Source organism: Chenopodium album, chromosome 26 (genome assembly GCF_948465745.1).
Source record: "Chenopodium album chromosome 26, dcCheAlbu1.1, whole genome shotgun sequence".
NCBI classification, from domain to species: Eukaryota; Viridiplantae; Streptophyta; class Magnoliopsida; order Caryophyllales; family Amaranthaceae; genus Chenopodium; species Chenopodium album.
In genome coordinates, this window is record NC_137859.1 from 33,360,362 (window position 1) to 33,373,182 (window position 12,821).

General features: G+C 34.6%; 2 protein-coding genes across 2 annotated transcripts; both read right to left on the minus strand.

Annotated features, from left to right (window-relative positions):
* Positions 1-383: 383 nt before the first annotated feature.
* On the minus strand, positions 384-4,269 carry LOC145617063 (uncharacterized). The gene is made up of 11 exons (XM_081671760.1): positions 4,134-4,269; positions 3,791-3,885; positions 3,552-3,609; positions 2,762-2,953; positions 2,022-2,098; positions 1,777-1,886; positions 1,479-1,560; positions 1,150-1,218; positions 862-948; positions 691-755; positions 384-495 (listed from the first exon to the last, which is right to left on the minus strand). The coding sequence occupies exons 1-11, from the start codon at positions 4,267-4,269 to the stop codon at positions 384-386; spliced, it is 1,083 nt and encodes a 360-aa protein (XP_081527886.1).
* A 724-nt stretch (positions 4,270-4,993) lies between these two features.
* LOC145618152 (uncharacterized) lies at positions 4,994-10,272 on the minus strand. Its single transcript, XM_081672943.1, has 11 exons — positions 10,013-10,272; positions 9,771-9,865; positions 9,563-9,620; positions 8,681-8,872; positions 7,034-7,110; positions 6,722-6,804; positions 6,556-6,607; positions 6,046-6,114; positions 5,814-5,900; positions 5,596-5,660; positions 4,994-5,426 (listed from the first exon to the last, which is right to left on the minus strand). Exons 1-11 carry the CDS (start codon positions 10,149-10,151, stop codon positions 5,315-5,317), a joined length of 1,029 nt encoding a protein of 342 aa, XP_081529069.1. The 5' UTR covers positions 10,152-10,272; the 3' UTR covers positions 4,994-5,314.
* Positions 10,273-12,821: the final 2,549 nt, after the last annotated feature.

Genomic DNA, 12,821 nt, shown 5'->3' on the forward strand with positions numbered 1-12,821 from the left:
ATTCATCGGTTTAATTTTGTTTGATTAATTATGAAAATTGAAAAGATTTTACACAGTGATAGAATAAATTTATGGATAAGGAATCTTTATGCCTTATTGTGTGCCCAAAAAATCCCAAGTAAAAATATCGTTTTTTTAAAAAATTATTATTTTGATACATTGAGAAGAGTAAAATTGAAAAGTGATATTTATATCCAAATTCACCCATTTCGCTTTTTATATATGGTAGAATTGTGCGATTTTAGGATTACAAATCATTTGAGTCAAGCCAATTTTAGTCTGTTGATAATATTGATGATTAAAGCAACATGTAAATGTAATGAAACATGGACAAGAAGTTATGTACATTTTCACAACTTATGATGAGCTACAATTTCCGCCTCTCATGCTCTAAATGAACCATCTCTTGACTCTGAGCTTTCTTCACCAAGAACCTCATATTGTACACTCGAATGTCCATCCACACAAGTCTCTATTGGTGCGAGGTTAGTCTCACTATGAAAAACAGCAAAAAGTTAGCATCGTTTCAGGTTTTAGATAATAAGGAAAGCATGACACTAGAATTGGACACTGATGCAATCAACTTCGTTCCTAACAGGCTAAGTGAGGTTTCCCAAGTACTTTAAAACAGGATTGTGAAATAGATGATAAGTATTTTTAAAAAGATGCAAGGGAGAGATCAGTGTGTACGTTTTGCAATAGATGACAAGGCCTGTAACCACGATTGTGAAAGAAACATAGTATAACCAACTAACCTGTCCACAGAAATATATTCTCTTAATCCATAATAAAGTTGTCAAGTTAAGAATCAATCTTGCATAAGTTTCACTCTATATAGTATTATAAGAGCTAAAATTGTACCTCTTCCTGATAAAATAGTACGCGGATGACAACTGCCCACATATCAGATGTGAGAACAGATAGATTGAACAATGTGGCTCCGCTTAGCTACACATGAAAATAAGGCATCAGAAACAGAAAACACCGGTCTTTCTTGGATTTGTAGCAACATAGGCATCAGTTTAAGTGATTCCTCGTAGTGTTATAATAAGATCTTTCACCAAAACAGCAGTGATCTACTTGATTTATAGAAGCAAGCAGAGTTGAACAGAGTTAACATTATATAAAAAGAAAAGGTTAAACACCTACCTTAAAAAGTAAAAAAACAAGGCTGTACAACAAACAACTTCCCACTGCAAATCCAGCAAATACTAGTATCTGTAAGAAAGTAATACCAAGTCAATCTATCTCAGAGGAACCACTTCCAATGGTACGAGTACAATATATAATCATAAAGAATGGCATTGAGAGACTGTGAGAGGGTTATACTTATCACGGTCCTTTGCAATGATATGATATCTGAACCACTACCATGATCAGTGTTCTTCACGATTTAGAACTATACTCCGTTCTAACTAAAACAATATGCAAAATGCCAGAACTGACCAAGTATCTTAGGCTATTTTAAACTTCTCTACCAAGCGAACTAACACTAATCTTGTTAAATTTGTATGTTCAATAATGATAAATTTATCCTCCTGATCTGAAGTCTTAAAGGTCCTACAATGAGCATATATCAGTCTGCGTTACATCAGTACAGGCAAAATGAAACAAGTACATCAAGATTGAAAATCATGCCTGTTTTATAACCTACAGTAATTAAGCAACAAGTTATACTTACAATATCCGTAGACCACTCAATTGCTTCCAAATTATGTCTTTCGAATAGTGTTCTGACAGAAAGTTATGGATTGGAACAATTTCAAAAGACTTAACGTTATAGCAGTTGTTATACAAGGATACATCTGCAATATGCTCACCAACACTCCAAAAACACCAAGCATTGATATTACTTCGACAAGATCTGTTTGTTTGACACAAAACTCCTGAGTACATGTTTTTGAATATAATACTTCATATGTTAGAGAAAGAAGGGAACATAGAATTGAAAAAGAAATGTAAATATTGTACAAACAGTTAATGTTCAAATTAGAGCAGAAAACTAATCGTAAATGATTTACCTCGCCAACATTACTCAATGCAAAAAATAGAGTTGCAACAGTCACAAGAAAATCACCAAAAAGAGGTCTAGATCCACCTGAAAAAGTCGATTAAGACAATGTCAGTTGAAAGCTATACCGGATTAGTCCAGCCCTATTTTTCAGCTTCACTTTGTCTAAAGCCATTATAGAGTGGCTTCCATCAATCATGTATTCATGTGTTCTAAATTGTTTCAACTTAATCGATATTGTCTTCAATGTTTCATAATAGAACAGTATCACCTTAGACATACAATTCAATATTTTCGCCTTTTACCAAATTTTGCATTGTTTTAGGCTTTGGCATTTTATCAACTTATGAGTAGACCATTGATTTGCTTCATAATAATGAAAGTATACAAATGAATTGCTAATATATATGTTACAGATTGATGAACTATACACCAGAATAACTAAATGTTTAAAACACATGGTTACATGCTCTTAGCCTTGTATTTTATTATTAGCTGAAGGGACGGATGTATGGTGTGCATAGCAGACAATAGCGAATCACAATGTGCAAAAGAAAATTCAGAGAATGCGCTTGCAATTGAGAGGCAACTGAATCAGATACCACAATTTCTTTTTTACAGCAATGAACATCATAATGATTGAAATCAATGTGCAAGTCATTTGACAAGAGGAAATATTGATGATTCTATCTAGGCAGTTGACTAAAATGGAAACTGATGAAAATAGGTCATGAGATAGAGAAACATGACCTCCATCGCCAATCCTAGCATCAGAGAGGAGCGCGAAGCCAAGGCCAATTACACATGTTGCAGCCCCAGTGAACTGCCATACAGTATATCTTGTGCCTAGGAAGACCCATGTCAAAATCATCACCCAAATTATAGTCCAGCAGTCAAATAGCGTCACACTTGTGATGGATGTAAACTGGAAGGCCTTATTACCTGCATAGAAGGATCTATATAATCAGAAAAATCATCAAGAACACAAATAACAACACAACAGAAAAAACAACAGATGAAAATCCTATAATGTTTAAAGAAGAGGAGTCATGCAAAAGAACTTACCATGCCATGCCCACAAAAATTAAACAGATTTCTGAAAATAGCAAAATGAGATAGCAATATATTCGAACAATCGAACCAGCAAGGTGCCAACTTACATATAAATCTGTGCTGAATTGCTGATAAATCAATAATTTGTGACATCCATATTCTTTAGGAAAATTTAGAAGAATTAGAAAGTCATTGTTCATCAAGTTAATTAATATATGTACAAGAATAATCATAAAGCTTGGCATACAACTGTAACCATTTTATTATGTCACTTATCCTGAATAGACGAATAGCAATACATGCCTTAAAGGGATTATACTAGCCACACCAAGAATCCGAAACCCAAATTTGATTACTAGTACTATACAAAAATGAGAAAGTAGCCAAGTTTTCATGTAGTACCAAGGAGTAAAGAATTTATCTACCCAAATATAATTATCACTAAAGCAAGATTATACACTATAAAGAAGAAATGCACTCAACTTACAAAGGAAACTCCCTTGAACATCAGCAAATGCTAAGAGGGCATAATAATACCAAGGAACCTGCACGTCCAAATTCCAACATAAATAATCATCTAAGCATATTGTGTACAAGTAGTTATTCTATACATGTTCGATTAAACACAGATCAGACATATATATTGGCACAAAGATTAAGACAGTAATGTAGACAAGATTCAATAAGATTATAAGTCAATACGAAATATTGAAAGACTAAACATACCAGCAATTTTTTGCGACTTAAGAGCATGATACTTCCATAAATTGTAGTCAGACCTACATAAGTAAAGAATGACTGTGTAACTGGAGCATCAATACCTGTCATAAATTAACACAAATTTAAATACGTAGTAAATAAAATGGCCTAGATTGAATAAACCTCGATATTTCATTTAATTTCTGATATAACGGAAATAAAATGTGGCCTTCTTTTATCCTTGAACAAATTTTAAAGAAACTAAACTTACCATGACCTATACTCACTAAGAATTTTTTGCTTAGCGGATATTGATTTACATTAATAAAATGTCCACTCGGACTAAATTAATTAAAGATGGTAAACTTACCGCGACTTGCTAAATAAGAAGCAGCAAAGCTGGTAATTGCCAAAGTGAAGGATATAACTTGACCCAAAAATAGGTTGAAAATTACTGCACATAATTCATGATTTTTCAACCAATCACAGCAAACTCTGCCTTCCATTTAAAGATGGTTGCTTTGAAGCACAAAACTCTAAGAATTGCTAGTATTCTAAGTACGAATCAAATTTTAATAGAAACATTATGAATTATATAATACATGATGCAAAACATTAGGTGTAAGGTGTAACGTTTGTTCATGTTTGATTAAATTATTAAACTTCGTAATTTCATTGGTTTTGCTGTTTTGGTGGACATCATATCATTGATGTCATATGATTTAAACAGTAAATATATTGCTCAACTAAGTCAACTTTTTTTATTTTTTTGAAATGAACTAGAATCAACTTAATGGATTACTTAAACGCTAACCCATTAGAACTTAATTTTCCTTAAACGCTAACTCATTATCTTTTGTAGACAATTTTCTAATGGCAAATAAACAATACTCTGTACAAAAAGTAAGGTTTTTGGGCCTAATGGAATGGAAAAAAAAAAAAAAAAAAAAATTATTGGCTTTAAAAACAGAATGGTAAATTTTAATTGGTTAATTATAAATGTAAATAGTGTTGATACCTCGCAGTAACAATTGAGAGGGGATTGGAACCTAACCATCCAGTACTGAACCCCGAATCAAGATTAGCCCAAAGAATAAAGTCAATAAACCACAAAAAATAAAAAAAAATTAAAAAAAATGTTGATATTAGTGGATCAGTTTGTGCAAGAAAACAAGGCGAAGCCCAACACAAGGTCCAGCAACAACTTACTGGCTATGAAGAAAGTTCAGCTGAGTCAGCAAAGTTGTTATAACAACTTATCCAGTCAGCATTTAGTTAGTTAAAATAAGTTGAGCTAAGCTTGTTTAAAGAAAAAAGTTTATAGTCACAATATATGTACTACCTCCGTTAAATATTATGTGCAACTTTAGGATATTATTTGTGAGATATAAAATATTCCAAAGTTGCACATGACATTTAAGGAGGTATCATTATGTAATGAACATGGACAAGAAGTTGCCTGCAATTTCCCAACTTCTCCATCCTCTTTTCAGTAGCGTTTACTATATAACTACAACATGGTTAAGGTCCTTCAGATTTATTTTCGACCTCTCATGCTTTAAATGAACCGTCTCTTGACTCTAAGCTTTCTTCACCAAGAACTTCATACTGTATACTCGAATGTCCATCCACATTATTTTCAATTGGTTCGGATTTGTTCTCACTACGAAAAATAGCAAAAAGTTAGCATCCATAGTCAACAGAATAATGAAGATAACTTTTGAGATGATAGATGGAAAATGAACATGGAATGCAATTGCGAAACAAAATTTTACTTCAAAATATAATTTAGATAGCGGAAAAGAAGATGCAAGAGAGAGATCAGTATGTACGTTTTGCAATAGATGACTAGTCCCATAACCACGATTGCGAAAGAAACATAGTATAACCAATTAACCTGTACATACAGAAATATTATCTCTTAATTAGTTAATTATCACATCAGTAGTTAAATTCAAGAACTAAAGGTCTAATCCATTGTAAAGTTGTATAATTAAGAATTATAATGCATGAACTTGTATATAGAGGATAATAAGGGTTAAATTAGTACCTCCTCGTGATAAAATAGTATGCGGATGACAACTGCCCACATATCAGATGTGAGAATAGATAGATTGAACAATGTAGCTCCACTTAACTACACACGAAAGGTACGCATACGCATCAAAAACAGAAAGAACAATTCTCCTCACCAAAAAGCAGTAATTTAGTTGATCTAAGAAACAATCAGAGTTGAACAGAATCAATCATATAATTACATAGGAAGGTTAAACGAGCCCTACCTTAAATATTAAAGGAACAAGGCTGTAGAACAAACAAGTTCCTACTGCAAATCCAGCAAATACTAGTATCTGTAAGAAATTAAATCAGTCAATATAGAAAGGCGGCATTAAGAGTATCTGACTAAGCATGCTCCTTTGCAATGATATGATGTCTGAACCTTTACCATGAACATTAATTATGTCAAAATACAAAAGGTCGACTGTTACATGTAGAATGCTAGAACTGACCGAGTATTTTATGCTAAAATCAACTTTTTTACTAGTACTAGTAAACTATCTGGAGAGAAAGTTAGTTAATCTTATTGAATTTCTTGGTTAACTTAAGTTCATCATCTCATCTAAAAGTTAGAAAGGTCATTACAATGAGCTTAAATCAAGCTGTTATAGCTTTTGGTTATTTACATTAGCACCGGCAGGCGGCAGATTGAAAATGAGACAATTACATTTTACATCAAGAAAATCATGCGTGTTCCATAACCCTACAGAGATTACGCAACAAGTTATACTTACAATATCTGTAGACCACTCAATTGCTTCCAAATTGTGTCTTTCGAATAGTGTGCTGATAGAAAGTTATGGATTGGAACAATTTCAAGAGAGTTATTGTTATGCAACATGATGCTTAAATCTTGAAAACTAATAAAAAGGGTAGATAGCAGTTGTTATACAAGGATACATCTGACATATGCTCACCAGCATTCCAAAGACACCAAGCATTGAAATTACTTCAACGATGTCTTTCTGTTTGACACAGTACTCCTGTATACAGGTGATAAGTACGTTAGAGAAAAGAAGATAAGTAAACATTGTGCCAACAGTTGCAGGAATATGACTGAGACCAAATTGTCTTTAGGTCGCACTTGTTTCAGAACATAGTTCGCAGTATTTGATGTTAGACTATGATGAAAATGTAGATGCAATAGCAAGATATTGCAGGACAAAGGAATGCAATTGAACCAGTACAGAAAGATAATCTTAAACAACTTACCTCACCAACATTACTCAATGCATAAAACAGAGTTGCAACAGTAACAAGAAAATCACCAAAAAGAGGTCTAGATCCACCTGAAAAAATCAATCAAGAATGTAAAACTAAATCGGCCTTGTCCATTATTTCATTAACAGCTTTAATGGTGACTACTGCATAAGAAAAGATTAGAACATCTGAAGCCAAGCCAATGAAGGGTTAAGTTTCATCTGTCTTGTATTCATGTGCCCTAAACTGCATCAACTTAGGCATACTCGATATTGTCTTCAATGGTTCATATTAGAACAATATCAATTCAGACATACTAAAGCAAAATTTACATTGTTTTAGTCTTTGGCATTTAAACAAGGATTACATGCAGCATTGCAGCAGACCGGCTTGTTGATACAACAGTATACCATTGATTTGTCGTTATTGCTAGTTGCTATAGGTACATACTGTGATGAACAAAATATAAATAGCTGGAAACATCATCAACAAACATTTGCTCCAAACCATCCACAGGAAGCAATCTAGCAGCCATATGGGCTAAAAAATTTCCTTCCCCCCCTTCACATGATTACAAGAGATAAAATCAAAATTCATACTTCATAAAGTGAATATCATCAAAAATAATATCAATTGGAGCTCGGCCCTGACGATCCTTGCATATACTAGAGACAACGTTGATAGCATCACGCTCAAGCTCCACCATCTTAAAACCCATCCTCCTTGCCATACCAACACCTAGCCTTGCTGCCATTGCCTCGACTAGAGCCACATCCACAAGTCCCTTCACCCTATGCACCACCACAGCCCCAATTTTCCCTGTCTCATCCCGCAAAACAGCACCCAACCCAGCCATCCTACCATCAAGCATAGCCTCATCAGTATTAATGCGAACTCGACCAGCCACAGGTGGTGTCCAGCAACCAACAGACCTCACAATCTGTCCCCTAGCCGGGGTTGAGACCGCACCCACAAACTTGAGAAATCACGGACAAGCTGCACAAAACCCATCACCCCAACATCCTTGTTCTGACACGGATTATCAAAAATAACAGAATTTCTATAGGACCAAGTCGCCCAAGCCAAGGACACAAACAGCAATAAATCATCACTGTTCACCTTCGAGCAAATCCACATAAATAGATCCTCAAAGGACGACAATGGAGCATCAGAGAGAAGACTAGTAAAAGGGGAATGAGACCAAACATCACTTACATTCGAGCAAAGAAAGATAGCATGAACAATTAAACTACTTCTAATATGTCGATCTTTCAACCTCCCAAGAGTGGCCAGAGAACCCGAACATGCTCACCATAAAAAATTACGGAGCTTTGGTGGACCATCAACATTCCACACCCTTCTCCACACCTCAGTCCGACCACCCCCCAACCACATGTTCTTTAACATTGTATTTGCTTATTCTAGCTGATTGAAAGGATTTTTAATGTTCATAACAGATATTACCGAATTACAATGCCAAAAGGAATTTGTGAGAATAAGTTAAATTGCAAACTGAGAGGCTTCTGAATCATGTACTGCAGTTTTTCTAAAATGAACAAAAGGAAGTGTTGATGACTCTTAAGGGTTGTCATAGGCATAAGGCAAAACCGCAAAAGTAAAAACCAATAAAAACATATCATGAGATAAAGAAACACTAACCTCCACCGCCAATCCTAGCATCAGAGAGGAGCGCGAAGCAAAGGCCAACTACACATGTTGCAGCTCCAATGTACTGCCATACAGTGTATCTCGTGCCTAGGAAGACCCATGTCAAAATCATCACCCAAACTATAGTCCAGCAGTCAAATAGCGTCACACTTGTGATGGAAGTATACTGGAATGCCTTAATACCTGCATCAAAGGATCTATATAATCAGAAAATTCATCAACAATACAAATAACAACATATCAGTAAAAACAACAGATAAAAATCCTAAAGTTTAAAGAAGAGAGGCAATACATACTAAAAAAGACTAATACTATTAACAATGAACAGAACAAGGAGAAACAAACTATACAGTATAATCAGTTCATAATCAGAGTTTCCTCAATCTATTTTCATAGAAACTGTACTTATGGAAATCAAGATAATACAATAAGCCAAGACTTAACATGCCCATAAAAACCAAAGAGATTGCTGAAAATTGGAAAATGAGATAGCAACATATTCGAGCAATCAAAACAACAAGGTGCTAACTTATGCAACACATATAAAACTATGCTGACAAATCAACATGAGACAGTACAGCCAGGCCATATTTTATAAATTTTTAAAGAATTGGAATTCATTATATTGTTCATATAGCTAACTGAAATGTACAAATGTACTATCATAAAGTTTAGCATACAATTGTAACCAATTATCACGTCTCCTCTTCTAGATTAACAATACATGCCATGTATTCATCGAAACACACCAAACACGAAATTAATACTAGTATTCGTACGATACAAAATGAGAAAGGAGCTAAGAGCTATCTGCCTATGTTAAGGAATACTAAAGCATGATTGTAGCACTATAAAGAAATGTACTTAACTTACAAAGGAAATTCCCTTGAACATCAAGAAATGCTAAGAGGGCATAATAATACCAAGGAACCTGCATGTTCAAATTCCAAGTATAAGTAGATATTTTCTGTTTTCCTATGCATAAAGACATACTTCGTGTATAAAGGATCTAACAGTGATGTAGACGAGTTTTGATGTAATTTAAGTCCATACAAAAGTTTGAAAGACTGAGCATACATACCAGTAATTTCTCACGCCTAAAGAGCATGATACTTCCATAAATTGAAGTCAAACCTAAGTAAGTAAAGAATGATTGCGTCACTGGGGCATCAACACCTGTCATAAATTAACACAAAATTAATTTAAAAAAATACAAAATTAAATCCAAATCTTGATTTTTCATATAATTTCTGTTAGTATAACGGAAATTGATTTAATTTAATAAAATGCACGATTGTACCAAAAATAAAGAAGGTAACTTACCACGAGTCGCTAAATAAGAAGCAGCGAAGCTAGTAGTTGCCAAAGTGAAGGAAATTAATTGACCCAAAAAAAGGGTGAAAAGTACACTGCATAATGATTCATGATTTTTCAACAAATTACAGCAACCTCTGACTTCCATTTAAAGATCGTTGCTTTCAAGTTCGAAACTCTAATAAGAATTGCAAGTATTTTGGGTATTGAATCTAATTTTAGTAGCAACAAAATATTATTAATTTAATAGATAATGCAAAAACATTAGGTGTAAGCGTCTGTTTTTTTATTAAATACAATAATTTCTTTGGTTTTGTTTGGTGGACATTATTTATGCCATATAATTGAATTAACTTATTGCTCAACCAAGTCAACTTAATTTACAGTAATAAATCCGGCTACTTCCTTTCTCTTTTTCATTTGTCTAAATAACAATGGCAACTTTTCCTTTGGAGGTATAAGGGGCGGGCTACTATGTAACGTCGGGACAGATTGGACCAAGATTTGGGCCGAAAATGCTTGCCCAAAATCGGACGAGGCTAGCGAGCTTGGCCCAAATTTGGGTGGTTATATTTTTTTTTTCCAGCGCATTTTATGTACGAGTGGTCATAGAGTGTAGTTGCTTGTAAAAAATGAAGTAACTCTTATTATATTGACAAGGTAACTCATTATACTTATTGAGTATTCCTCTAATAAGAAAGTAACCACTACGATAATGATAGAGTTTCTCTTATATTATTAAATAACCCATGTAATTATAATAGAGTAATTCATATATAACACTGACCGAGTAACATTCTATTTGGCGGCCATACCTTGTGGCTAACCACATATAAAAGTTAGTGTTTTCTTTTAGTTTTCTGTAATTAATACTTAATATTGATTTGTTATATATTTGTATCTCATATGAAAATGAATTCTCTTTTTTCACTTCAAGAAAAAAAAAAAAAAAAAAAAAAAACCTATTTTCGATAGCGTAAATCCATCGGAAATTGCTCAAAAACCGTCGAAAAACTGATTTTCGATAGTTTTTATCCAAAAATGGTTGTCGGAAATTTCCTATGCCTTTTAAAACCATCGGAAATCCTATGTGGCTTTTAAAACCAACGAAAGTTTTATTTTTTCAGATGGTTTTTAAAACCATCAGAAATTTTCCTAAAAAAGCCAAATTTCTATTGGTTTGATGCATCGGATTTTTAATATATCCATCGGAAATTTCCGACGGTTTTTAAAACCATTGGAAATCACGTATTTTCCGACAGTTTTAGGTGGCCATCGGAAGTAATCATCAGAAGTAGCATGTTTTCTTATAGTGTTTGTTTGCATTATTCCATCAAAATAATTTCAAACAAAAATAAGGGAAGAGAATAGGGTCTTATATTAGTAAAACTAATCTGAACCTATTAAGGGTCTGTTCATATTTACTTAATTTCAGTTCAGTTCAGTTCAGTTCCAATCAGTTCAGTTCAGTTCAGCTCTTAATTTCCCTCTCACATAAAATATTCATTTCAGCTCAATTCAGTTCAGTTCAGTTCAGTTAAGTTCCAATCAGTTCAGTTCAGTTCAGCTCCAATCAGTTCAGTTCAACTCAGTTCAGTAAATATGAACAGGCCCTAAATCGTATTAGAATTTATTTTTTGTTCTAATTAGAAAATGAGTAGAGGTGTCAAACCCGAACCGACCCGAAAAAAATTATCCGTTTCGAACTATAACCGATCCAATTTGATCCGAGAACACTACTAGAAAACAGGTTGATTGCGACGGAAATTTTTCGTCGGAAACACCTTGTTTTCCGTCGCAAAACCCATTTGCGACGGAATTCCGTTGTAACCGGTTGTCGGAAAAGTTGTTGTCGTAAAAACACCCTTTTCCGACGGAATTTCCGTCGTAAATGGGTTTTCCAACGGATTTCAGTCCGCCGAGAACATTTTCAAGCACGGCAAAGTCCCTCGTAAAATTCCGACGGAATTGAATTCCGTCGTAAATGCCCGACGGAATTTCCGTCGGAAAATGCTTTAAAAAAAACAAAAAAAAAAAGCCACCGCCACGTTGTACCAGCCAACGCCACCGCAAGCCGTCACCCCTCACCACCTACCCCCACCTCACACAACCAGCAACTCACCAAGTCACCTAACCCGCACCCAACCCCACCAACCGTATCACCACCCACACCAGAACCCTACCCACCAGCCACCTACACCAGATCCACCACCCCACTACCCACCTACAACCACCACCGCCACCTAACCATATTTACCACCCACCTAAAATCACCACAGCCACCACCAAAAATCACCAAAAAAATTAAAATCAAAATTGAAAAAAACGAAATAAAACAACAAAATAAAACCCACAAATACGGTCTCCATCCAACAGCCACCACCCACCACCACCATAAATTGTAAAAAAAAATTCCAATAAAACAACAAAATAAAATCAAAATTGAAAAAAACGAAATACATACCTTAATTAGACTACACATAACCTCGAAATTGGGTTTAAGAGGCCAAATTCGACCATAAAAACTCTAGATCTAGAGTTTTCATGGTCGAATTTGACCCAAAAACCTTTGTTTTAAGCATGAAGAGAGAGAGTAAGGGCGAAATAGATGAATATTATTGTTGATGTTGATGCCGGCGATGGTGTTGTTGATGTTGGTGTTGTTCGTTGTTCGTTGTTGATGGCGGCTATGGTGGGAGATTTGAGGGGAAAGTAGAGTAGAGGAGAGATAGAGAAGGAGAACGAGTGAGATTCAGAGAACGAAAGAAGGAGAACGAGTGAGAACGAATTGAAAGAGAACGAATTGAAAGAGAAACAG

What these genes read in the sequence shown, in the direction of transcription:
- LOC145617063 (XM_081671760.1), bottom strand. Translation starts at nt 4,269, where the DNA reads ATGGAAGGCAGAGTTTGCTGTGATTGGTTGAAAAATCATGAATTATGT. An exon ending in TGTTCAAGGGAGTTTCCTTT is followed by an intron (nt 2,954 to 3,551) that starts GTAAGTTGAGTG and finishes CCTTCTATGCAG; the next exon opens with GTAATAAGGCCTTCCAGTTT. An exon ending in GATTAGTGTTAGTTCGCTTG is followed by an intron (nt 1,219 to 1,478) that starts GTAGAGAAGTTT and finishes ACTTTCTTACAG; the next exon opens with ATACTAGTATTTGCTGGATT.
- LOC145618152 (XM_081672943.1), bottom strand. Translation starts at nt 10,151, where the DNA reads ATGGAAGTCAGAGGTTGCTGTAATTTGTTGAAAAATCATGAATCATTA. An exon ending in TTAGGCGTGAGAAATTACTG is followed by an intron (nt 9,621 to 9,770) that starts GTATGTATGCTC and finishes TTGAACATGCAG; the next exon opens with GTTCCTTGGTATTATTATGC. An exon ending in CATTGAGTAATGTTGGTGAG is followed by an intron (nt 6,805 to 7,033) that starts GTAAGTTGTTTA and finishes ACCTGTATACAG; the next exon opens with GAGTACTGTGTCAAACAGAA.